General features: G+C 37.6%; 1 protein-coding gene across 12 annotated transcripts in view; it reads right to left on the bottom strand.

The window, feature by feature from the left end:
* CDC27 (cell division cycle 27) overlaps positions 1 to 26,810 on the bottom strand; it is a 73,233-nt gene extending 46,423 nt beyond the window's left edge. For 10 of the 12 annotated variants that reach the window (XM_028087494.2, XM_028087500.2, XM_028087498.2 and 7 more), the window contains exons 1-3: positions 26,649 to 26,810; positions 11,632 to 11,707; positions 819 to 966 (exon numbers count right to left, since the gene is read on the bottom strand). In XM_028087494.2, coding sequence (XP_027943295.1) covers positions 819 to 966; positions 11,632 to 11,707; positions 26,649 to 26,675 — 251 coding nt within the window. In that variant the 5' untranslated portion in view covers positions 26,676 to 26,810. Of the gene's footprint in view, positions 1 to 818; positions 967 to 11,631; positions 11,708 to 26,648 lie in introns of those variants that run through there. The other 2 variants (XM_028087504.2, XM_028087506.2) reach the window with 2 other exon arrangements.
* Between the last annotated feature and the right edge of the window lie 1,004 nt (positions 26,811 to 27,814).

Raw genomic sequence — 27,814 nt, 5'->3', positions numbered from 1 at the left:
GGAAGAATTGGCTTAAGAAATTAGCAAGTTAAATAAATTTTTAAGAATTTAACATTAGAATCTTTGAAGTAAAAATAATTTAATAACAAATGTTTCAGAAATTTTATAGTATTTTAGGTGAGCTTTAATTTAAAAGTCATCAGTTAGACAGTGGACAAATACAATATTATTAGTCTGTAGAGACTTCATGAGGCTTCTTTGTGTCCTCTCACTATAAACCTACAAACTAAATTCACATATAGGCTTTTACGATTATCCATTTAGCCACTTTTAGCATTATTCCATCTCTTTCAGCACAGAAAAGAGTTTAACAGAACATAACTACCTATATCTATAGCTGCCTCCAGATTCAGAATAGGGAGAGCTGACTTGATTTAATTGTAATGTTCAAAAGAAGTGTTCTCCTGAATCTGCTCCCTTGCTTCAAAGGGGTAGGAGCAGTGGTTCCCAAATAGAATGATCTGGAAAGGCAAATAATTACAAAACTACCTAGATACAATGAAGCGTTAATCTCAGGTGAACAGGTAAGGAGGTTTTACACTTCAGAAAATTTTAGATAATGACAGGAATTAGTTATAACTTAAGTTTCTCCAGAGTTAAATTCTATTATTTATTATCATAACAACGAAATCTCTCCATAACAAAAATGGTAATGCCACAGGCAACAGTATAAACATTTTAAGTTACTGAAATAGACAAATCTCTACTATCAAAAAAGAGGAGAAAGGGAGTCAAGAGTTTAATCTATCAAAAGGGTTTTATCCAAAATTTTACAGTGTAAGTAAACAAAATTAGATAGAAAAGATTTAAAAACTTACTTGCTGAGATCAACACAACATTTTGCAAGCAGGTATTTACACTGCGGTGTAGTACAACTGTGTCCTTTCAAGAGTCTATATGCTTTATATGCCTTTCCTGAGCGGTAATAACAGGTTGCCAATAAAAACAAGGCTTCCTCTGAGTGTACTAAGAGCACATATGAAAAAAAATGGCTATTATTCAGTATGTTGAATGGTAATCACTGTTTATCTGGCAATAAACAAGTTTAGCAACAAAAAATTAGTCATGTTATTTAATATAAAACAATCATTTATTAATCCAAATTTGAATTGAGAAACACTTTACTGATAGAAATCTTAGTTCCCCAAGTCCTGATTACCTTCTTACAAGGAACCAAGGAAATAATACAGTGAAGACAGTCGTGGTATTTTCCATAAATCCTTAAGAAAAGTGCACGCTTGTGCACATACCCACACACCCACACCTACCTTTAAACAGAGTACCAGTAAACTGTCTTGTTTTTTTGTAATATTTTTCTAATAGACTCTTTGAGAGAATAGAAGTTAAATTTCATGAGAGGGAAACTCAGGGTTATAAAGCTAATTATCAATCTGAGATTATTTTCTACATTAAAAAAGGACCAGATTCAAAAAAAAAAAAAAAAAACACCCTTATTTCTAACACCAAATATACACTAAATTATATCCAAGATAATTTAAGACAAAAAAAAAATTCTAAATTGTGAATACCCACAATGTTTAAACATTCAATTGACAGACTTAACACTTCTATAGCAATAATAATTATACTGCCCTGCAATGGCAAGAGTGGAATTATTCAATCTGTCCTCTAGTCTTAATATTAGGAAATGTCCCTTTTTACTTAATGAAATATGGCATTTTTTCCCTTATTTTCTGTCTCCCAAACTGACCATCACCTCACTTCTATTCTTGCAAGTTCCCAACCAATATAGGTGAAAGGCTGTAGATGAAACAAGAGATAGAAAGAGGGAAAATCACAAATCTGTGCTTCTAAAAATGGGTTATGTAATAATCTCAGTGGGCTGAAGGATATTCTAAACCAGTGGTTCTAAAGTGTGGTCCCTCTGCCAGCATCAGCATGACTTGGGATCTTGTTAGAAACAGAAATCCTTAGCTGCATCTCAGACACATTAAGTCAGTAATTCTGGAAGTGGGGACCAGCAACCTGTGTTGTAACAAACCCCCAGGTGATTCTGATGCATGCTGAAGTTTGAGGATCACTGTTCTAAAGTACAAGATAGATTTGCCACAACCTCTTAAAAAGTGAACTTCACTCAAAGTTTGGAATAAAAAAAGTAGTTAACTTCACTCAAAGTTTGGGACAAAAAAGTAGGTAATTTGAAAGGTTTACTCTTACAAAGGTTTTTTGGGGGTCATATATAGACGCAAGCAAAAACTAATAGAACCCTTCCTCTCCAGTCCATCTTACGATTTTTCATGAAACCCTAGTACAAAAAAATATGCAATGAATGATATGTAGTAAATGACAAGAAATTTTGGCAACATGTTAATGGGATGGACCTAGTATTAGTGCATCAGAAGCAAAAAAAAAAATGAATAGGGAGCTCTATTGCAGTGAGAACAAATTGTTAATCTCACTGAATTGTAAGTGCTAATTCACATAAATTAGAAAGTGTGATTTCTTCCTGATTTTGCAAAGGCCTAGTTTCGCCCTGTAAGTTTTTAAAAACTATTGATTACACCAATAAACAATGGCTCCCTAAAACTAGTTTAACTTTTAGCCATAACAATGCTTCATCAAATGTTTTGTTTACAAATACCTGATTATGCTTGGGTCCATTTTCACTGCAGTAAGATTCCCTAATAACATAAAGATACCAAATATTCTGTGTGTGTGTGTGTGTGTGTGTGTGTGTGTGTGTGATTTTAGTGTCACACTGCAGGTACCTTTTTGAAGTGTAATAACTTAAAATCTACCAGTTAAGATGGGAATATGGGTTGGAAGTTTAAGCACACCTTCAGGTTAATGAAAGGGTAAGATACTGAAGTAAATCCAGAACAACTTGAAGGGTTGTGAAAGACACGGAGAGACCTGGGTGGTTTTCGAGGCTCCCCAGAAATAACTGGACAGTCCTAAGCAATGAATCAGTAGTAAGGAGTTATATAAAGCTAAAAAGCACAGACTATTAACAAATGGATTTCATCTGGAACAGTAATTCCAACTGATTGACAGTGACTGCCTCAAGTGCTGAATTCAGAAAAATTCTAAGGCTGACCATGGCTAACTAGTAAATGTGCAGATATCAAATTAACAGGACCTAGAAATGGTTATAGATGTCTGCATGACATTTATTTACCATCCTTAGAGCCTTAATTAAAATATGCAATTGGGAATTATAAGGTCCATAATATGCTTTATAATCAGAAATAAAGTGAACATTGACTCGACACAGTCACTCTTAATGTAATATTGAGAAATCAATCATGTACTAGTTAAATTATGGTATACCCATAAGATGGAACACTCTAGAAGTGTCAAAGAAAAAGAAAGACATAGAAAGATTTCCAGAATGCATTGTTAAGCGAAAAAAGCAAAAACAAAAAAGAAGTTGTGGAACAATACTGAAACTCCTCTTTTCAGAAACAGATTAGGCTTCAAAAACTGAAAGGTCATTTCATGTAAGTCCAAAATAATTAAGAGGGGTTTAGGCTTGCATCCTCCAGATACATTTCCATCAAACAGGAAGGTGAGTTGGTCCCTCAAAGCTTTCAAATCAGGTAAGACACCTCTTCCTGATGTTGACTTACAATGTAAATGAGCAGCCTTTTTCCAAAGTGGACCAATTTTGGCAAGACTTAGAATTCTGTCTGAGGAGATGAAGGTTCTCTAGCCTTGATAAATTCTACAGTTATCATAGAGAACTGCTTAGAGGTTAGAGTACTCTGCGGCCTTGTCATGAACTCAACATTGTGAGTATTCAAAGGGCATAGAACCTATGAAATCATCTATGACTTGTGATATACTTTTCATCTTGATTATCTTTTAAGTTCTTGAATCAAGGATGGGCAGTACAGCACATGCGTTAGAACTATGGACTCTAGAGCCAAACTGCTTGGGGTCAGATTCCAGCACCACTACTTATTAGCTTCAAGACTTATGGCAAGTTAACTTCTCTGTCCCTCAGTTTTTTTATCTGTAAAATAAGGACATAAGAGATATTGATCTCTAAGGGTTGCTACTAGGATTAAATGAGTTAATAAAAAGAGAGTACTGAGGATAGTACCTGACACATAGTAAGAGCTATATGTGCTATTATTATCATTGGCTTTCTCCTAAATTTATAATACCTGAATAGTCATTTGATAGTAATGTGGGTTATACATACATGACTCTGAGCCACAAGCTCAAATAATTCCATTTCATTACTAACTTTTCTTTTGCTGAAGGATTTCAATTGCCTGGGTGCTGTGCTTTCCAGATGCTGCATAATTCATTCCATCCTTTAAGAGTCATTTCTTTTGTTGAATACCTCATTTACATATACAATTTCAGTATTTTAATATTATTCCCACTTTTTATTTTCGCTAGTTGTTTACCTCCTAAATTTCAATACTAACTGGTTTTATATCTGTTGTATATGATAGGGTTAATAATGGTTTAAGATATCTTGAAATCATGCTTAGAGTAAATATACCACAGGTAAGAGGGTGAAGGAAGTTTCAGAAAGGCTCTTTAGTGTTGGCGGGCGGGGAGTGGCCATACATAAGGAGAAAGCAGATAGCCAGATTGTGCAGGGCTTTGCAAGCTGTCTAACGATTTAGGGATAAATCCTCTGAAGCATTTTAAGAAAAGTAAAGAGAATGGGTTGATTTAGGAAGAGGAAAGAGAAGAGGCAGGAAAACCAGTTAGGAAGCTTTTTTAGTAAGAGATGTCTTAGTGTGCTAACATAAATCTAGCTTTGCATGCATTGAGTTTGGTGTGTGTGATGTTTGTGTGAAACAGCTAAGTTAAGGCAATGAAACAGCTGAGTCTCGAATAAAAAAAAGGTTGTTCGACAGAATGGGAGAAAATATTTGCAAATGACGTATCAGATAAAGGGCTAGTATCCAAACTCTATAAAGAACTTATCAAACTCAACACCCAAAGAATAATCCAATCAAGAAATGGGCAGAAGACATGAATAGACATTTTTCCAAAGACATCCAAATGGCCAACAGACACATGAAAAAGTGCTCAACATCGCTCGGCATCAGGGAAATCCAAATCAAAACCTCCATGAGATACCACCTCACACCCGTCAGAATGGCTAAAATTAACAAGTCAGGAAATGACAGATGTTGGCGGGGATGTGGAGAAAGGGAAACCCTCCTACGCTGTCAGTGGGAATGCAAGCTGGTGCAACCACTCTGGAAAACAGTATGGAGGTTCCTCAAACAGTTGAAAATAGAGCTACCATATGATCCAGCAATTGCACTACTGGGTATTTACCACAAAGATACAAATGTAGGGATCTGAAGGGGTACATGCACCCCAATGTTTATAGCAGCAATGTCCACAATAGCCAAACTATGGAAAGAGCCAAGATGTCCATCAACAGATGAATGGATAAAGAAGATGTGGTATATATACACAATGGAATATTATGCAGCCATCCAAAGGAATAAGATCTTGCCATTTGCAACGATGTGGATGGAACTGGAGGGTGTTATACTGAATGAAATAAGTCAATCAGAGAAACACATGTATCATATGACCTCACTGATATGAGGAATTCTTAATCTCAGGAAACAAACTGAGGGCTGCTGGAGTGGTGGGGAGTTGGGAGGGAGGGGGTGGCTGGGTGATAGACATTGGGGAGGGTATGTGCTATGATGAGCGCTGTGAATTGTGCAAAACTGCTGAATCACAGATACATACCTCTGAAACAAATAAGGCAATATATGTTAAGAAAAAAAAAGAAGAAGATAGTGGGAGGGGAAGAATGAAGGGGGGGAAATCGGAGGGAGAGATGAACCAGGAGAGACGATGGACTCTGAAAAACAAACTGAGGGTTCTAGAGGGGAGGGGCGTGGGGGGATGGGTTAGCCTGGTGATGGGTATTAAAGAGGGCACGTTCTGCGTGGAGCACTGGGTGTTATGCACAAACAATGAATCATGGAACACTACATCAAAAACTAATGATGTAATGTATGGTGATTAACATAACAATAAAAATTTAAAGATAAAAAAGTTTAGGCAAGTCAAAAAAAAGGCTGTTGGGAAGAGTTGAGTCTTAATCACTAACACATTATAAAAATGAAAACTATGACAATTAAATAGCATCATCTTTTTCACTGGCAAGCATTTAACTATGATAGTAAAACGTTAGGCCAATAGGCCAGACATCCTTTTGGAGGCCCCCCTCCCCAAATACAACAAACTGACTGAATTTTTAGACTAGATATATGTATTAAATTTTCCAGTAATGACCTAAAAATGAAACATTATGCCACATCACTAGTAGCATTCTGGACATTTCCCCTCAATGATGACCTTAACATAAACTGGTAAATAAGTTTTTTAAAAAATGTTGCCATTTGTAGTCACATATTTCTGTGAGTTTGGGCTCTCAATATCATAGCTTAGAGAAGAGAAACAAATGCTGAACCTTTTACTCTGGTTCACTTCTCTTCAACTGAACCCGATTTACTGAAATCAATATACCCAGTGCAATTTCTACATCTGGTCCATTAATCATTGAGACAGGTAGAAACCGGTGAACAATTTTATGGTAACATAAAATGTATCCATACTTAAAAATAAACATTTTGTAGTGTAGGATGCAAAATCTACATCAAGATAGAACACTAGATTTCAAGCAACTGTGAGCTTTTCATGAGGACCCTCAAAATAACTTAGGGAACACATGTTGACACAATGTCTTCAGCTACTTCTTTTTCCTTGCTTTTCACCAGTTACAATCACCAGTCCCATATGGTCTCATAGATAGCAAATTTTCATCTTTCCCCAGAGGCACTAGGCATTTCCTTATAAAATAAAATGCACACAAAACTTACATCTGATTAGTTTTCTAAAAACACAAATAACGCCTCTCTCTCCAAGGACCTACCATATTAATTGTATTAATGTATTCTTTGCCCATATAGTCAGTCTATGACTGTTTCTATTTGTTCCTAACCACCCATTTCTATTCATTCCCAACAGCTAAATATATATAATTACAATTAAAAATCTTAGAAAATTTTAGAGGTACTACATGCTATCTATTAGGACAAGGGGAAAAGCTGAATCTATATTCTGTCCAACAGTTAATCAATTAGCAATGGAGAAAAACTTTGGTCAAGGATATCAGGTATTGGCAGCGGGAAGGAAAAACACGCGCTTACAATGGCAGAAGGGGATATGGAGGGAGATGATAAGATTAGGACAGTTTTTCCAAACAGCAAGTCTCAATTCACTGTGGATTGTGAAATCAATTTAGCGGGTATCAACCTGCATTAAAACAATAACAACAAACACTCAGAAAAATATCAGAGTGCATCGTACATAAGACGAGTAAAAAAAATAAATCTGAAAAGCCACTGTATTAGATTATGCTAGGGGAGAGGAACTGTAAAGGACTTCCTACATGCCAGAAACCACAGTAGATTATTATAGTTAGTGCTGAAAACGATCTTGTTATATAGATACTTCTTTTCCTAATTTAAAGATGAGGAAAATTAGGCCCAGAGTAACTTCTTACCTAAGATCAAATGGCTAATGAACACGCGAGCCTCTTACAGCACTTTGCTTATACCACCATCTTAGGAGGGCTAACTATACAACTCTTAGGAGAAAGACCAATGGATGACAAGGAACTAGTGAAATTCAAGAATCTGGCTTTCAGAGGGTCCTATCCATCTACTTCTTTAGCCCTGTTGGGTGTCTTTCTCTAAACATAGCACCTACCACTAGTGGCATGGGAGGCCACTGAGCAAAAGAGAAAACAGGTTACATCTAGTATACTAACTCTGATCAACTAATACTGTCAGCCAGCAACACGGTGTCAACAAGAATTCCACGGCTGGTTCAATGGGAATAAGCAGTATGATAGATTAGTGATGTCTATCATAAATCAGAGTGGCATGTATTTGCTACCCTTCGTAAAATGGAATCAGAAAGATTTGCCACTTACTGCCTGTGAACATTGGTCTCAGTTTCTTCCTTTCTAAAATGGCAATAGCAAAGTCCACTTTATAGGATTATTAAAGATTAAATAAGGAATTAATATTAAGTATGTAAAGAGCCTAGTACATAGTAAGAAATCAATAAATGGTAGAAGTTATGCTTGTCATTATTATTGAACTAGGATAGTATCTGCTCCTGTTGCCCTTAAATTCTAAAATCTTCCCTCATAGAAATAAGAGTCAAACAGAGTGATTAGGTTCTACGATTAACCCCTGAACAATGAGGGGGTTAGGGGCACCTATCCTGCAGAGTCAAAAATCTGCAAGTAATTTTTGACTCCCCCAAAACTTAACTATTAAAAGCCTACTGTTGACCCGAAGCCTTACCGATAATATAAACAGTCGATTAACACATATTCTGTATGTTATATGTGTTATATGCTGTATTCCTACAATGAAGATAAGAGATAAGAAAATCCTATTAAGAAAATCATAAGGGTGGGGGCGCCTGGGTGGCTCAGTTGGTTAAGTGTCTGACTCTTGATTTAGGCTCAGGTCATGATCTCAGGGTTGTGGGATCAAGTCCCACGTCAGGGTCCGCAATGGGTTTGGAGCCTGCTTGAGATTCTCTCTCTCTCCCTCTCCCTCTGTTCCTCCCTGCCCCTCTGCCCTCTCTCTTTAAAAAGAAAAACAAAAACCGTAAGGAAAACACATTTACAGTACTGTACTGAAAAAAAATTTGCATATAAGTAGACCTACACAGTTCAAATCTGTGTTGTTCAAGGGTCAACTGTATATTGAGAGAAACTAACACTGAGCAACTTTCCAAGCGTCAAGTGCCGTATCAAACACAGACAGAAAGTGGACTGAACAGCTTTATGCAGATTCATCTGGAATCCTGCCCCAATTCTATGGGAAAACCTAATCATCTTAACTGGAAACCACTAATTGACAATCTTCTGGAGCCTAACTATAATAAACTAGAAACTGCCAATCCTTTAATAAACAAATTCAAAAAAGAAAGTATAAGACAGCAAAACATGAGGGTTGTGTAGGTATCAATGAAAATATATGTAAGTAGATTATGCAAGATAAACCTTGCTTTTATATAATTGAGCAGAGTAGGGTAATCTATTGCATTATCTTCTAAGCCTCTCCTCACTCTTCTCTATCTTTTCATTGGGATCTCAGACTCCTGCTGCACAGATCTTCCCCACTCTCCTCTCTGAACTCTGAACTCCTGTTCTCCCTTGAAGGACCTGACAGCATTCTCAAAGGGATGCTATTTCCCTCGTATCCCACTTAAATCAGAGTCAAGGTAAGGTTTCCTCTTTGCTTTTTTTTTTTTTTTAAAGATTTTATTTATTTGTTTGAGAGACAGAGCAACCATGAGCAGGTGGGAGGGGCAGAGGGAGAGGGAGAAGCAGATTCCCTGCTGAGCAGGGAGGCCTATGTGGGCTTGATCCCAGGACCCTAGGATCACGACCCAAGCTGAAGGCAGATGCTTAACCAACTGAGCCACCCAGGGGCCCCTCCTCTTTGCTCTTTGATTCTTAAAACTATTTCCAAGCATTACCCTTTGCCTATTTGTGAAATTCCCTGCTCCTGAGTATATACCTTCTCCTTGTAACTCTCAGCTACTAAATTCCAGACATTCTGCTTCATTAATGCAAGAGTTTTACAACTGATCGGCTCATGGTCTTCCGCTCCCATGTTATTCCCATACATCTCCCAATTCAACTTCATCTGGACTTCTGGCACTTCTCTGTATCTTATTTACCAATCCCCTTCTGTGTTAACTTTCCTATATAGTTTCTATTTCCTGGTTCCAGATCTTGTCTATATTCATAATGTTCTTATCTCTTGTCCTTTCTTGTGACACATGCCTGGCAAACCCCTAATATCTACCTTCTTATGTTTGCAGTTAGGTTACTAAGCACTTGCTACTAGCGTAAAATCATACCACTGAGCAGAAAGATTCCATTAGCAATTCATATAAGAACACACAAAACACACAAAAATAAAGCTTATATGTAACCATAAAAAAAAATTAAACTTCTTGGCAAGTAATCTAATGGGAATGTCACAAAAAGTAGAAAAACTGAGTTAAACAAACACACACCTGAGTAAAAAGAAGGCAGCACCGTTTCTGGTTGGGAAGGCTATATATAGTAAGATGCCAATACTTCTAAATTAATTTAGAGAATTATATGGTTACAGGTCGGCACTGATCAAAATCTTTGTGAAATTTCAAAGCAATAATAAAATACACATAGAAAAATGAAAGATAAAAAAGGGCAAAGACTTATCAAAGAATGAATTGGAAAGAAAAAAATGATGGGAGACAGGCCTTATGAAATATTAAAATACAATATAAAGTGTTAGCTAAAAATGGTATGATATTGGGTTAAAAACATAATTAATGGAAGAGAGGAGAAATTCTGGAAACAGAACAAAATATTTTTTTAAAATTTAATATAAAACCAAGTAAATACCATGTGGGAGGGAAAAAAGCATTGTTTAATATATAATATTGAATAAACTGGTAATATCATGATAAATTCTTTAAATTTTTTTAAACCACCAACAACCACATATTCACGGTAGTGGTAGAAAGATGATAATTTTCCAGCTACTGAAGCAATAGGAGAAAGTATAAATGACAAAGCTAATGAGTTAAACTACAAAAAAAATTTTAAATACTGAAATAATAAAAACCAACAGAATTAACGTTAAAAAGCAACAATCAGGGGCAGACATAATAATAAAGATATAGCTCACAGAAATAGGAATAAATTTAAAACAAACACTTGAGAAAATACCCAGGGTCCCTTATAGTAATAAAAATGCAATACAAAATACCTCACAATTCTCAAGTAAGCAAAAATACATTAAATTGATCAAATCTGATACATATAGGATTATGAAGGAAGTCTTATGCTGTTAACACCCCAAATTATTATGCCTCTCTCTGCTGGGTTACCAACTGGGGAAAAAGTAATTTGTTGTAGAACTGATCACACTGTTTGAGTTGTAAAATCCATTCTAGAATTTATAACCCAAGGAAATGACTTAAAAGAAAAGCTGTACCTAATTCTCTATATTACCATCTTAGAAAGAAATTTTCTTTCTTAGAAAGAAAATTACAATAATTAATGACAGAAACAAAACATAGAATACCAGATGTTTATTGAACATTTATTACCATGCCAGAAGGCTGTGCCAAGTGCTTTAAATACATTATCTCATTTCATTCTTCAATGTTATGAAACAATTATTACTATCTTTGACAGATGAGAAATCTGAAATACTCAGACACTGAGTAACTTGCCCAAGGAATACAACTGCATATTTAAGTGACAGGGTTAAGGGTTTGTACCAAGGCTATAGGCTAAATTCTTGCTCTTAGCCACAGAATATAGACTTTTCTAACAAAAAACCTGGAAAAAAAAAATCTAAAGTTGGAAAATGATTAAGTAAATCATAGTGTAAAACCTGGAACAACTCTACAGTTATTAAAAGTAGCATATAAGATACAGGAAAAAGGTTTTAAGAATTAGCGCCAATCATAGAGGAAAAACAAAAGTGATCCCCAGAATCTTGTTATATATGTCATAAGAAATGACAGAATTCCATATATTTTATTCACTTATGGTTCTATAGAAATGAAGAGATTACAAACCTTCAGCATACAGTCGTTCTGCAAGGAAAACTGCATCTCGGTAAGCATAGTGGTTTAGTGCTTGCCATATAGCAGCCTGAAAGTAGAGGAAAAAGAACATAAATATACAAACATAGAGAGTTTCAAAGTAACTCCTAGCTGAGCCTTGCATAGAGTAAACAAATCAACAACCCTAGTTTAAGTAATAAAAGGTCAATGCCCATCATGTAAACTCCATAGTTTGCTAGACAAGGCTCTTCACAGTTTGGCTCCTAACATATCTGAATTTACTCACTCAACTCTCCATGGACATTTAGGCCTCTGTGCCTTTGTAGTTCCTTTTCCCCCACAGAGGAATGTGGGCTCCCTCACCTACCTCCTTTTACAAACTACTCATCCCTAAAGACCCAGCTTAATTAACATCTATTTTATGAAGGTTTCCTGGCTGATTCCTAGCCATTTTTTTGACAAACGTATCTCTTCTAGAGAAGCACTCACATTTTGTTATAGTTACTTGTTTATAGGTCTGCTCAAACCACTAAACTATACTGCTCTAAACTTACAACAGTGGTTTAAACAATTTTTCATAATATACATGAAATGTATGTCATCCTCCACAAAAACTTCGCCACCTATTATCTTTAATGCTACCCTGTTCTCACCCACTCAAGAAAGCATATTAGGATACAGGTAAGTAGAGCTACTATAGGAATAACCTTTAATCTATCTGAATATATTTTTCTATTATTTTATTTTTAAAAAGATTTTATTTATTTATTTTGAGAGAGAGAGAATCTCAAGCAGACTCCAAGCTGAGCATGGAGCCTGACACAGGGCTTTTTCTCACGACCCTGAGATCATGACCTGAGTCGAAATCAAGAGTCAGATTGCTTAACCGACTGAGCCACCCAGGCACCTCATATTTCTCTTTTTTAGAGTTAGGAAACTTATCTATAAAGTATACATCAAAAGAACATTTTAAGTAATAACAAATGAAAACATTTAGACCCATGTGCTTCCTGTCTAGCTTAAGAAATAAAATATTACCAATATACTTGAAGCCCCCTCCCTATGTGCTCATCAGTTACATAACCTCTTTCTGAAACTACCACCCTGAATTTTGTTAATCTTTAGGTTTTCTTTACAATTTGTATATATATGTATGTATCATCTTTAAGCAATGCAACATTTAGTTATCCCTGTTTTTGAATTTTAAATAAATACAAAATAAATATAATCATATTGCATATATTCTGCTATGATTTGCTTTTGTAATCCAATATTATATTTAAAAACTTCATTCTCAATCTGTGCAGTTGGAGTTCATTCATTTTGATTGCTGAATAAATAATATTTCCATTGTATAAATATACCAAAATGTATTTTACCTATTTACGGCATATGAACATTTGGGTTATTTCTAGTTGTTTCTTTCCCCCCAGCTATAACAGTGCTGCAAAGAACATTCTTCTATTTGTTTCTTGGGGTATCTGTTTAAGAATCTTTCCAAATTAGGATATATATTTAAGAATGAAATTATGGGGCTGCTGAGTTCATGTTCATATACATGTTCATCTTTACTAGGTTATGCAAATTATTCCCAAATTGTTGGTTTAATTTACACTTCTACCAAAAATGCATGATTTCCCATTATTCCACATCCTTGTCTACACTACGTACTATCAAAAAAATTTTTAAGTCTGTTTATTTATAGTAATCTCTACACCCAATGTGGGGCTCGAACTCATGACCCTGGGATCAAGAGTCACATGCTCTACTGACTGAGCCAGCCAGGTGGCCCTAAATTTTTTCATTTTTACTAGTCTGATAGATATAAAATACTTATCTCGTGTCTTTAATTAGCATTTCTCTGAATATTAAAATGAGGCTATGTTCATTGGTAATTTATTTCATGTTTACTGGTCTTCTGGCAAATGCGTGGTTATGTGTCATACATTTTTCTGTTAGGTGATTTACCTTTTCTTACTATTTTACCCAGCATTTTTAGAAGCACTAAACCAGAGAGGTTTCTTTTAAGTTCCAGTGTGTCATATAACACTAAGTTTTAGTCTGTCATATAAATTATGTGTTCATATATATTTATGTTTTGCCTAGCATTTTTAGGAGCACTAAACCACAGGAGTTTCTTTTAATCTCTCTGGGTTTCTTTTAACTTTTAGACTATCACAAGATATAAAAGTCATCAATTTTTAAAAAATTCATAAACTTATAAATTGAGATATTTTACAACTGATCATGATACAACAGCATTTTTTTTTATTTCTAGCATGTATACCAGCTCATAATTTATTGGATAATTTACTAGTTACAATAAAACCAGCAAGATGGGATTACCTAATGAAGACCACTAGCTAACACTGTTAACAGTAAAGCTAGATTACATTATAACAAGTAATTAATATGCCTTGGATATAGTAAAAGCTCAAACATTTGAATGAATAAGCAAATGTTTAATAATATTTCTATGGGTATTATTATTTTAAAAGATTTTATTTATTTATTTGACAGAGAGAGACACAGCGAGAGAGGGAACACAAGCAGGGGGAGTGGGAGAGGAAGAAGCAGGCTTCCCGCTGAGCAGGGAGCCCAATGCGGGGCTCTGCCCACAACCCTGGGATCATGACCTGAGCTGAAGACAAACGCTTAACGACTGAGCCACCCAGGCGCCCTCTATGGGTATTATTAATTATAATTTTTTATATTAAAATCCTAGTAGTAGTTGATGACTTACTTAGCCCAAAGGTGTATTTTTCTATTTCCTCAAGAAAAAAATGGTAAATGAATTTCATTTGGGGTCTCTAGATCCTCTTGTTTAAGCTTACTGTCTATACAATCTAAATTTTTTAAAGTCTCAGAGATGTTAATTTGGCCATTTCCACATCCAGACACAAGGGAAAGGAAGAAGGAGGGAATTTAAATTTAATTTTGAATAAACTATACTAACCCAGGCAGCATTTTTCCCCTCTAATGTTAGTGTTCTTAACCCAGTCATTTCCTACTACTTCAAGAATTATCTAAAACTGCTATTCAAAGTGTGGTCCTTGGAGCAGTAACAGTAGTTATCTTCTGGGAGTTTTCTGGGAGTGTGGAATCTCAGACCCCATCCCAGACCTACTAAGTCAGAACCAGCATTTAGCAAGATCCCCAGGTGATTTATATGCATATTAAAGTTGGAAAAGGACTGATCTAAAAAAGACTTACTCTAATTAAAAACATCCCTGCTCAACAGACTTCCCAAAGCCAAAAAGGTTGTCTCATCTAATGTTAATTCAAGATGTTATGAATAAAATAATTTCTAATCCTTCAGGCCATATCCCTTAGCTTTAAAAGAAAGGCCTGAATTATTCATATTCCAAAGCCTCTTGTTTGTAGGTCTTCATGTTCCTCCTTGGCACCAACCCATTTCTTACACCTAATAAAATATCCCACATACTAATATAAATGAATCACAATACCATCTCCTTTCATAATCCCCCAAATTAGTTGGGCTACAAAGAAATTTCCCTTTGGTCTAAAATGTACCATTTCACTCTCCCCCAATATTTTCAGAAGTAGTTGGCATAACCTATAGGATGATTCCAACAGTATACACAAAAATACGACTTATCTGCTTTAAATAAGAGAAATTCTAGAATTTTCAGATACTTATAAACTCCATACTAAAGATAATTTGCTGTCCCAAAGCCTGATTGATCCCAACACCCCTACTCATAATTTCCAGAAGACAAAGGGGTTCATACAATCGTAATTTTGCCATACTTCAGTTCTCTTCCAGCTGCCATATATGCTTATTTCTGGAATACTTCCATATGATTTAATCCCACAATGTCCCTCAATCTCATAGAAAGGAATACTTAAAATACCGAAATATCATACTACACTAAAAAACACTCATTTGTAATTGGAAGGTCCTCTATTACTTGGGAAGTAAAATAGATGGAAGAGAGAAAAAGAGAAGACCATAAATACCAACAGGACCTTAAGAAGGACTGTTAGATCACTATATGATTCTTCCCCAATTAGAGCCACCTAAATAGGAAAGGTACCAAAGACAGTTTCTGCTGAAACAGCCAGAACCCCCAATAAAATGTTCCATATTGCTGCTAATAATTCTTCCACATACTTTTAACCAAGGATCTGGGGTTCCTACTCCTTATAACTCCTTGACTTTTTTTTTTTTTAAGATTTATTTATTTATTTGAGAGAAAAAGCATGAGTGGAAGGGACAGAGGGAGAGGGAGAGAGAATCTCAAGCAGACTCTGTGCTGAGTGCAGAGCCTGACATGGGGTTTGATCTCACGACCCACGATCATGACCTAGGCCGAAACCAAGAGTCAGACACTTAACCAACTGAGCCACGCAGGCCCCTCCTCCTTGACTTTATTTCTGATAACATTTGCCTGTAGTGGATTTCAACAATATCCTCAGCTATTTAGAGTACAAAGGTGTACTATTACTGCCTGAGTACATTTTCTTACTGACTCCAGCATGATTGACCATGAATGAAAATCAATGGGCAGGGAATAGTGGTATCCTTTTTTTAACTTTTCTGAACTGGAGAGTTCTAGTACTCATTCATTCAATAAATATTTACTGAGTGCCTACTACGTGTCAGGCACTTTCTAGACTCTAGAGTAATTAACAAATAGTTTCTGTTCTCATGGAGTACCTTTCAGTGTTGCTCCTGTCTAGATCAGTGGCTATCAATTCTTGCTTGACAATGCTCTACCTCAAATCCACTGTATCACAATCCCTAGAAGCTGGGATTGAGTTTAGGTATCTTTATTTTTTAAACCTTTTCACTAGTAAGCATTCAGTGCTCAGAATCATTTTGTTTTTAAAAGATTGTATTTATTTATTTGACAGGAGAGAGAGACAGTGAGAGAGGGAACACAAGCGGGGGTAGGGGGAGAGGGAGAAGCAGGCTCCCCACTGAGCAGAGAGTGCAATGTGGGGCTCCATCCCAGGACCCTGGAATCATGACCAGAGCCAAAAGCAGATACTTAACCAACTGAGCCACCCCAGGTGCCCCTCAGAATCATTCTTTTACTCTTTTAGATAAGTAGTTCTCCATCCTTTTACAGCACACTCTTTTGTGAAAACTTGTAAAAGCTAGAAACACACACACACACACACACATATACACATACAGAAAAATCGTGTACAGTGTTAGGGGTTCACAGATATCCTTGTTCATTAAGTATCTCTGGTTTAGCTGATGGGAGACAACATTAGAGCCTGATACATAATAGGTTTCAATAAATATTTGTAGGATTGAATTTAGATTTTGAAAGAAAGGAGAAGAGACAAGTTACTGACGTAGAAAGGTACTTTCTCTTTTGCATACAGGAGACTACTACAGTACTAGGGCCTGGAGGAGCACTGCTGCTGCCAGAATTAGGAGAAATTCAAAAACATCTTTTACCACATAAGGTCACAGATGCTGGGTTAAGTATACATGAAACAATGAATGTATTGGTAAATCAATTTGGGTACATTATGGATTTAAACGGTTTGAATGGGCTAGTGCCTAACAATTATTTACGGAACTGCACCTAAAGAACGGTATCTAGAATCTATCCCCACTTTCCTAGTCCCATTCCATAACAATCTTCTTCCCTTTAAACCCTTAGCCTTCTAAATGGTCTTCCTGCCTATAAGCTGTAAGGTAATCTGCCTGTCCCAGAATTACATTCCTCAAACATAAATATCATCACTGCTAAACAGAGATGATAGTGAAAGCCCTGGGTTCAAAAATCCATGTTCCATGACTTACTAGTTCTGTGCCTTGGGCAAGTAACAATGTCTCAAGTCCTAGTCTCTTCATTTAAAATATAAGAGTCCAATAAAGTACATAATAGTTCCTAGCACATACCTAATAATTACTCAACAAATTTTAGCTGTGCCATCATCATTATCGTCATGTCTTCCTCCCTAATCAAAACCTTCTAATGATTCTTCTTGGATAGCTCCACAAAGTTTACAAAATATCTATAGAACAAAGCACAAACTCCTTAGTAAACTATTCAAATCCCACCTGGCTTTAATCTCCCTTTTTCAGCTCTTCCCACATCTCACCAAAGCTGCCCATGGTCTAGAACCAGAAAAAGCCTCCATCAGTCCCTAAACATTCACTATATTTTCATACTATAGAGTCTTTGCCTGTTTGGGTTAACCTTTGTCTTTAACTTCTATCTCCTGAAATTTTAGTCATCCTTTCTTCAAAATTCAGCTTACATGTTCTTCTGTCTTTCCATGAAGACTTTACCGATCCCTTGCAATATTAATTACTCAATTCTTTGAGGTTCTAGACAATTTTGTTTATACTTTTAAAAATATCAGGCTGTGAGCATCTGTGTGGCTCAGTTCGTAAAGCATTTGACTCTTGATTTTGCTCAGGTCATGATCTCAGGATTGTGAGACTGAGCCCTGCACTGGACATGGAGCCTGCTTAAGATTCTCTCTCCCTCTCCTTTTGCCTTCCCCCCTCCCCCCGGCTCATGTGCACGTGCTCTCTCTCTCTCTCTCTCTCTCTCCAAAAAAATAAATAAATAAATAACTATCAGGCTGTTTATTGGACTTGGTTATATTATTTGTTTAACCAGGTTGCAACTTCTTGAGGAAAAAAGCCCGATTCTATTTTTCTCTATAATTCCCTGGTTATACTACCTAACTTGTTATTTCCCCAGTTATCCTAGATAACTGCCTTTAAACATAGTGCAGGCTCAATAAATGTTTGTAGAATGAGTATTTGTTTTGGAACTTTGAATCTATTTTCCACTTACTGAACTATAAATTTTTAGAAACCCGATTTGGAGATAAAATACAAGGTAAGGCATTCTTAATATAATTACCTTTTACTAATATGAATAAAAAGGAACATTAATGTTGACAATATAAAACAATACAAAATAACATTTAGCTGTTTCTTCCCTTGACACAACAAGCTTAACATTAAAAAGCAAGGGAGCAAGAATCTGGTGAGGAAATACCAGTTAGTCTGACAACGGGGTTGGAATAGATCAGGTTTGGTGGCAACAAAATTTCTCAGTGATGTGATCTATTAATACCTGAAAGATATTCAGATTTTTCTGGTTAATAGCAACCTAGATCATGTCATATACTTCCCTTCATACCATCAGATCATTTGCCTTATCATCTTGCTCAATATGCCCACCACTTCTGAAGCACATCATCTATCCATCCAGTAAACATTTAATGAGCATCTGCTTTGTCTGCTATATGATCCTGATGTCAGTAAAAAAATAACATAAAAAACAACTGGGCGCCTGGGTGGCTCAGTAGGTTAAGCGTCCAACTTTTTTTTTTCCTTTTTAAGATTTTATTTATTTATTTCTCAGAGAGAGAAAGAAAGAGGGAGAGAGAGAGGACAAGCAGAGGGAGTGGCAGAGGGAGAAGCAGGTTCTCTGCTGAGCAGAGAGCCCCATGAGAGACTGGATCCCAGGGTCCTGGGATCATGACCTAAGCTGAAGGCAGATGCTTAACCAACTGAGCCACCTAGGTGTCCCTAAGCCTCCAACTCTTGATTTCAGCTCAGGTCATGATCTCAGCGTTGTGAGATCAAGCCCTGTGCCACGCGAGGCACTCAGCAGGGAGTCTGCTTGAGATTCTCTCTCCCTCTGCTCCTCCCCTAACCCCATGCTCATTCACTCTTTCTTTCTCTCTCTCGAATAAATATTAAAAAACACACACAAACACACACACACAAAAACATAAACATCAAAAAATAACTTGAGAGAATCAAGTTCTTCAGGTGGGCTGTACAAAGCCAATATATTGGATTTTCAAATCTCTGCCCACAATAAATTATGAATTTTGAATTATGAATTCAAAATTATGAATAAGCCAGGCATTATTCCATAGGCACCTATTTGGTCACTGTCATTGTGGCCACTGTGCTTTTGTTTTAAGTTTATTTACTTAAGCAATCTCTACACCCAATGTGGGGTTTGAAATCACACCTCGAGATTAAGAGTCACATGCTCTACTGACTAAGCCAGCCAGGTACCCCTGTGCTTTTGTTTTTTTATCAAACAACTGGGAAGATGAACCTTAGAACAAAAATACATGGTGCTGGCAAGGACTGAATGTAACAGTAGGTTAAGTATACTACAGAATCTCTGCTATCTGGCCCACATCTCCTCTGTACTATGACACAGAAAAGACATAGATAAAAGGTAATGTGATAAACTATGCGTGTTTTCCTCAGAGAACTTCAACATTTGCACTGAGAAGAACACAAAAAAAGTCATTCAGAAAACAACAGGCTAAAGGGTGTTCAAATCTAATCTGACTCAACAATTTCTTGAATGTTTAATATATTCTCCCAACTACCAACTCACAGCAGATGAACCCTAAGCCTAACTCTCTAACACTTGCTAATCAAGATGACCAAGAGCTTTGTTTTAATCATCTGTAAAATAGGATAAAAACACTACCTTTGAGATAAACCTAGTACAGTACTTGGTTGAATTCTAAACCTCTGTAAGAATGTATCTGTCCCTCTGGTGTTCCACCAGACCATACATGACCTAGGGTTCTAGAACCATGCATATAGGTATCTTTCAAAATGATACTCATTTAAATTAGGCAACTACAATAATAATGAAAGGAAGAAACTCAATTTACTTCCTAAGGCAGACCATTTCCGCCCCTGGATAACTTTAATAGTGTCTTATTTGTCTTCTCTGAATTCTTTTCCACCCTATGATCCATTCTCTCCCTGTGAGCTTTTCACAAATCAGACCTGATCATATTATCCCTTTGCTTGAGATCATTCACCGGCTTCTCATTGTTCTTAATAAAAATCCAAAGCACCAAATCAGGGATGGTGGTATAGTCCATGTTTACCTCTCCAATTCACTTTGTATCATGTTTTCTTACGTTCTCCATGGCAGGAGGACCTTCTTTCAACTCCTCAAACCTGCCAGATTACCTTCCTGCCACAGGTCCTTTAAACATACACATAATTCACTTTACTTGGAACATTCCTCTTTTCCTCCAAACTATGCAAATTTGATTCATTCTTTGGACTTCTTTCTCAGGGAATGCTTTTTTGGGGGACCTCTGATGAGGTCAGGTATCCCTAAAACACACTCTAACACATCAAGTACCTTTCCTTTGTAATACCACAGGAGGAGACTACTTGAGTAATGTCTTCCTCACTATAATATAAACTCCAGAAAGGTAGGGACTACATCTGGTTTTGCTCATTATTAGATTCACAGCAGCTGTTATGTACTTCTTAAGCAAATGCTTAGCTAATGTATGTTGAATGAATAAAATGAATGAATGAATAAAAAACTGATCTTTCATTTCTGCCAGTCCTCCCACTCTTAGCATCTTAGGTTAGTCTTAGCCTTAAGTTTCTCTGTATTATTATGCAATTGATCCTTGGACAACATGGGTTTGAACTATACAGGTTCACTTACATGTGGATCTTTTTCGATAAATATAGTACACTACTGTAAATGTATCTTCTCTGCCTTATGATTTTCTTAATAACATTTTCTTTACTCTAGCTTTATTATAAGAATACAGTATATAATGCATATATAAAATATGAGTTAATGAACTGTTAATGTTATTGGCAAGGCTTCCAGGCAACAGCAGGCTATTAGTAGCTAAGTTTTTGAGGAGTCAAAAGTTATACTCAGATTTTCAACTGCATGGGAGGTCAGTGTCCCTAACTCCCGCATTGTTCAAGGGTCAACTGTCCAATAGTTAAGGATCTCTGGAAATCTCTATTCAAAGAAACTCTGTGGCACATAGAATTATTCTTTTGTAATGAGAATAATTACCACCTAATTACTCCTTTATAAAATATGGGGATTTCCTACGAATCTACTTGTTTAATTTTGTTGTAAATGAAAGAACATGTTGAATAGAAAGAACATATCCAGGACTTATTTTGGAGGTATGTGTTCTAATTTGTGGGCCAGCACTTCCAAGAGGGTGACTTTAGGGGAACTATTTAACTTTTCTCAGCCTCAATTTTCTCATCTGGAAAACAGAGCTCTATTTCTTGGACACGGATTAAATGACATGATACATATATGGTGTTCCTGCAACAGTACACACTTATTAAAACCTTATCCTTTCCTGTCTCCCAATATAAACAAATTAAATAAATCTACAGTTTCCATTATTATAACATCTCCCAGCATATCTGCCACAATTGCTTATTTTGTTAACATATAAGCCACAAAAGACCCAAATGATTCATCAGCTAACTTAGTACTACTGATCACCAGGAAGATTTGACACATATATACGATGGCCATAAAGTCCTAGAACTTTGGATTTTTTTCTGTCCTATTAAAATTAAAGAAATGAAAAAGTATCAATCAGAAGTTCTATCCATTTCTGATATAAAAATCTAACTTTGCTCAGAAGAACATCCTTTATTACCAATTCTTTAGAGGGTCAGAAAGTGATAGTAAAGACAGCCAACTCAAACTCTCATATACCCCAGACATATAACCTGCCACTTGGAAAAGCCCACATACAGCTTCCATCACTACTTTGCTCAGGCACCTCAAAGTTCCTTAGTGATGGTGTCTCTCTGGGAGGAACAGGGAGGGAAATGGATTATTTTCTAAGGCACTACAGATTGGTAGCTTATTTTACTTTAAATTTAAAGTAAAGACCTTAAACCCCTCAACCTGGATGTTAAGTCCTGTATAATCTGAATCTCCTGGGCTAGCAAAACCTTCTCTCTTCCTGCTCTCAATTCCCATTCTAACCAAGGATATGATATTTTACCGTTGTTTTTGGTTTTGTTTTGTTTTTGGTTCCTAAACACCTTTCTCAAATTTGGGCTTTTGCTCATGCTGTTCCATGCCAAAAACATTCTTTCTCTTCTTTACCAATTCAAACCCTTCCCATCTTCTAAAGCTTTAAATTCTACTCCATCAAGAAACCCTTCCTATTTTTCCAGTCTACAAGGATCTACTTCCTAAATTTATTAGTATCTGTACAATCAAATACATACTGACTTGTAACATTATCCAATTGTTCCTGTTAAACATTTTCATCTTCCCAACAAGACTAGACCCCTCAAAAGATCAGAGGTTATGTCTCCACATTTCTACTGGTTGGCTTCACAAATATCTCTAACTTATTTTGTTCAAAACAGGTTGTCCTCCTTCAGATTTGTCCCCCTATCAAAGGATTCTTCATTTATTAAATGGTGCCACCAAAATGAAATCCAAATCTTGATCCCCATGCTCTCCCATTCAATCAATTTCCATTTCTCCTTGGTTCTATCTCCAAAACATCTCTTGAATATCAACCTCTTTCCTACTCCACTACTACCACTTTAGTCTAAGTTACTTTCATCCTAAGACTGATTTTACTCTTTCCTCCTTCCTCTCATTACATTTCACATATAGCAACCAAGAGATCTAACATCTACATCAGATCAAGTCAGTCCTCTTCTGAAAATCCTTCAAGGACTCCCCACACTCTTAGAATGAAAACTGAACTCCTTATAATGGCCTCCCATTAATATGCAACTCCAGCCACACTGGCCTCCTTTCAATCATTTCAATGTCAAGTTCTGCTGTCTTAGGGACTTTGCACATGCTGTTTTCTCTTTCTGTAATGCCCTTCAAATTACTATTTCCTTCTCAACCTTCAGATCTCAGCTTCAATGTTGTTTGTTCAAAAAGGACTTTCCCAACACCATTTTTAGAGAAGATTTTCATGTGTCTTTTATATTCTTCTGTGCGTGGTAAATAACTGGTGCATAACATTCTTTCCAATTTGATTTTTTCATTGAGACTGCTTAACTTTTTGCTGTTTTGCAGTACCTCTTTTGGTGATTCAACTGCAAACCTCACACCTGGGCTTAGGTCAAGTCCCTCCTATTAGGTCTCTCTCCTAACACACCCTATTTATAGTGCCCTTATCACAATTTGTAATTATTAATTTGTGATTATTTGTTTAATGCTTTCTCTATAGACCATAAGCACAAAAAGGGCTATATCAGGACCCTAGTCCATAAAGGAATTATCATATATTTGCAATGACCTCCTCCTCCACCCCATCCCCCAAAGCTTATCCTCTCAGTTCAGTACTATGTAGCACTGTCTTCAAGATATTATATTGTATCGAAATATAAGGCAATCTCCCATTTTCCAGAAGAAAATTTCATAAACAAATGTGTTCAGCTAACTTAAGTACGTAAGTTTTTTGAATAAAGACCAAATCATCAAATGTCTATTGATTTATTTAGTAACACATATATACTGTAAAAATCACAAAATATATTTAGAAATTTTTTTCTATTTTCATTGGACAACTTTACTAAAACTGTTCACATCTATCTTTGATATCAACAAAGCCATTTTTTTTTGTCATCTAACACAATTTTCCTGAATACAACACCTTCAATTCTAAGTTATTTGGAATACGGTACCCTTTGAATCCATATTAGAATGCTGTAACCGTATAGGTGCCTGGGTGGCATAGTGGGTTAGGCGTTTGAAGTTTGGTTTCAGGTCAGGTTGTGATCTAAGGGTCATGGGATCAAGCCCTGTGTTGGCCCCATGTCAGGCTCCAAGCTCTGCATGGAGTATACTTGGGATTCTCTCTCCCTCTGCCCTCTCAAATAAATAAATCTTAAAAAAAAAAAAAAATGCTGTCCCTGTACATCTTATTCCAAGCCAAAAGTATTCCTTCACTATCTAAATGATCTGTAAAACAGTACTATGTGTATAGTATCCACTTACTATACTGCTTATTAAGGCGATTTTTACAAGCCTTGTTTATAACTTCATCCAACACTTCTGTGAAGTTCTATCCCCAGGAATAATTGATAAATCCATTAAAATGTCTTCACTTTTTAAAAAATCATTTTCATCACTACATCAAAAACGAATGATGTGGGGCGCCTGGGTGGCTCAGTCGTTAAGCGGCTGCCTTCGGCTCAGGTCATGATCCCAGGCTTCTGGGATCAAGCCCCACATCGGGCTCCCTGCTCCGCGGGAAGCCTGCTTCTCCCTCTCCCACTCCCCCTGCTTGTGTTCCTGCTCTCTCTCTCTGTCAAATAAATAAATAAAATCTTTAAAAAAAAAAAACTAATGATGTACTGTATGGTGACTCGCATAAAATAAATAAAATCAATTTCATCAGGTGAATTTTATAAATATCCAAATTAACACTGATTGAAGTCATTTAGGCTAGTGTGTCTTCCCCAGTTATATTAAAAATGGACAGAATTTCTGCCTCATAATAGGAGAGATGTTTGTAAAGACTCATATATGAAGTAATGCTTTTCTATGAGAGACAATTTGGAGGAGGAGTTAAGATTTAGGCTTAGGTGGTTTATCAGACTGGCTATTCCATGGAAAATCCTGAAGTGCATTACTGCTAAGAGTAAGGAAAAAAGAGTAAACCTGATGGGTATCATCTAGGAGTAGGCTACACATTTCTTTTCTTCTCCATGTTTTTATACAAATTGAAATTGTTATTAAATAGTGGTTAAAGGCTAACAATGAAACTAGTTTATCATTTGAGAAGACTTCTGGGGCCAAAGAAAGCAAATGTATCATTAGTTAAGACAAAATTACAAGAATATGAAACAAATTAAACAACTTGAGTGATCTGCTTATCCATTTAAGAAGGTACAGATAACTTTTAATTTCACATCAGGCCTCAAAAAAATAATCTTAAAAGGGACTCTTTACCAGGAAGAGGAATTTGTATGGCAAGAAATAAAAGCTTTGGAAGCATTGATACAACTTACAAACAGGTAAATTTCCTAAGACAGAATCCTACCTTACATTAGTTCAAATATTAATAGCTGTTATATGTAAAGAGCTGTATGTAAAGAAGAAGCCAACTGGGAGAAATTTCTATCTCATCCTGCGAAGAAAAATTAAGGAAATACGGACGTGGCGATGCATTAAAATATTTATCATTTGACATCACAGGCCTATTAAGGTTAATGTGAAGTAATTTCTAAAATCGATTTGCTTTGTAACTTCAAAATAAAGCAAGCCCATAACTCAATGACAGCAGTTGGTAGAGGTCAACTCTTCTATTCAAGGCAAAGACCCTACGGTGAGTCTCCCAGACCTGGTCCATCAGTAAGGGACAAAAGATTCAGTTTCTTGAGATGGCAGGGGGAAAATGACTTGGCACTGCATCACACTTCAAACCCAATAGGGTTTCTCCCATGCCAACAGAGCACTGTGCGTCAAAGCATACCCTGGTGTCGTAAGGACAGTGAAATGGATGTAAAAACCCTGTCTTTCATTTCCTGAACGCCTTATCAACATGCACAATAAAACACTCCTGATCCCCATCACAGGTCACGGGGAAAACCCCCAGATTTGCCGTTGTTACCCCCTCCCCTCGTAGAGGTGTTTGCCCCTCAGCACTGGGCCTTGGAGTTTTCTCTTCCCAGATCATTGTCGGGGGTGGGGGGGATGGGTGGGTGGAATTCACTGAGTGAGGAAAGCAACGTGGGCTAGGAAGTCTGTTACCAAAACAGAAATCGGGATTAAAAATACCGATCCTATCGTCCCTCCACCTTCTCCTCCTAGAGCACAAAAACAAAACCAGACACCCCCCGCCAACTTGCCCCACCATTACGAAGGTAGCCCAAGCTCTGATCAGAGGTGCCTCCCAATCATCCTCCGGGCGAGAGAGCACCTGGGGCGAGTTTTCGGTCCCCCCCTCCCCCCCCCCCCGCCCCTCGTCTCTCACCCCAGCCGGGGCCAGGCCCCTGGACTGACAGGAGGGGCCGGCCGGACGCTGGCATTATCGCCGAACCGCGCTCACACGGGTGGAAGCAACGCAGGACCTGAGGGAACACGAATCGGGCTGCGGGCAAGGCCTCCCAGCCGACGAGACGACAGGCAGGACCCGGCAGCAGGGGAGGCGGGAGAAGCAGCCGGGCCTAGGCCGCACCAGGCCGCGGAGTGGCCGTACGCGGCTTCCCGGCCGAGGCTGCGAGCCAAGCCTCAGCGCTGCGGGGTTATCATTACCTGGACGGGTTCCTGCAGCACCGTCATCCTTGAGGCTCAGGCCCACTTTCTGCAGTGCCTCAGGCCCCCCCCGTAGCGGCTCCGGCCCGGCCAGCCCCGGCTCATTTAAACTCACCAGCGACCGTTACCGGGAGATGGGGGAGGCCGAGCGATTACCGAGTACCTCCGAGCGGTACACGGAAATACCCGAAGTGGAGAGATCCGCGCGGGAGCCAGACGGAAAAGCCCGAAGGAGGCCGGAAACTCCCGAGGCCGATCGGCGAAGGAGGAGACCGTTGCCGAAAATTGTCGAGGATTCCCGGAGACTACCGAGTCCGATCCAGAACGTAGTTTTCTCCCTTCGGCCACGCCTTCACTCCCGCACGCCACGCCCAATCGGCCACCCTAGGCTGGGCCACGCCCAATCGGCGACGGGCCGGCTGGGCGTGGCTTGCCGAAGCGGGCGGGGAGCGTTACGTGGCCGGACTACCGTCTCCGCTCGCCACTCAACCCCTGCGGATCAGCTGATGAGCGGTAGATTAAGCAGAGGGTAAAACACGAGAGTTTGGGGCTGACTTTAATCAAGAAGTATTTGTCTGTTGAGTTTAGTTCATTCATCATTCCAGAAGTACCTATAATGGCTCAAAGGGAAATAGGAAATTTTGGAAGGACTGCCACCCTTCAAAGATTTAGTATGGACCGGAGCCGTCCACACTGAAGAGTTTACGACCTCTTTAAAGGAAAAACAATGTAACAGTGCTGTGTTATGTGGTGCCTACTATAAGTGACGTCAAAATTAAGAGGAGAGGGAAATAAATTGGGATTAAGATGAGGAAAGTTTCATGGAAGGAAAAAGGCAGACTTAAACTGGACTCTGAATGATGGGAAGAATTAGAAGAGAAGACTGGCAGGTGAAGGGAAGCAGAAATGAGATCAGTCTGGTAAGAGTTAAGGCATTAACTGGAAATAATTACTTAGGTGACCAGATCATGGAAAATCTCAGAAGGCTGGCAGAAATTGTTATTCCTGATAGGAAAGGCACTGTGGTGTGTTGGGAAATGCGGAGGCTTGATTTTGAATTTTACCTCTGGCACTAACTAGTTTTAGGTCCTTAGGCAAATCACATCTCTGAACTTCTATTTCCTTAGTCTGAAAAAGATGACTAAAGGAATTAAATGAATTGATGT

Source organism: Eumetopias jubatus, unplaced genomic scaffold (genome assembly GCF_037043125.1).
Source record: "Eumetopias jubatus isolate StellerSeaLion01/CBP00866 unplaced genomic scaffold, mEumJub1_p1.0 scaffold_10, whole genome shotgun sequence".
Lineage (NCBI taxonomy): Eukaryota > Metazoa > Chordata > Mammalia > Carnivora > Otariidae > Eumetopias > Eumetopias jubatus.
The sequence above is the reverse complement of the archived record's forward strand: the minus strand, read 5'-3'. Positions and strand labels throughout refer to the sequence as shown.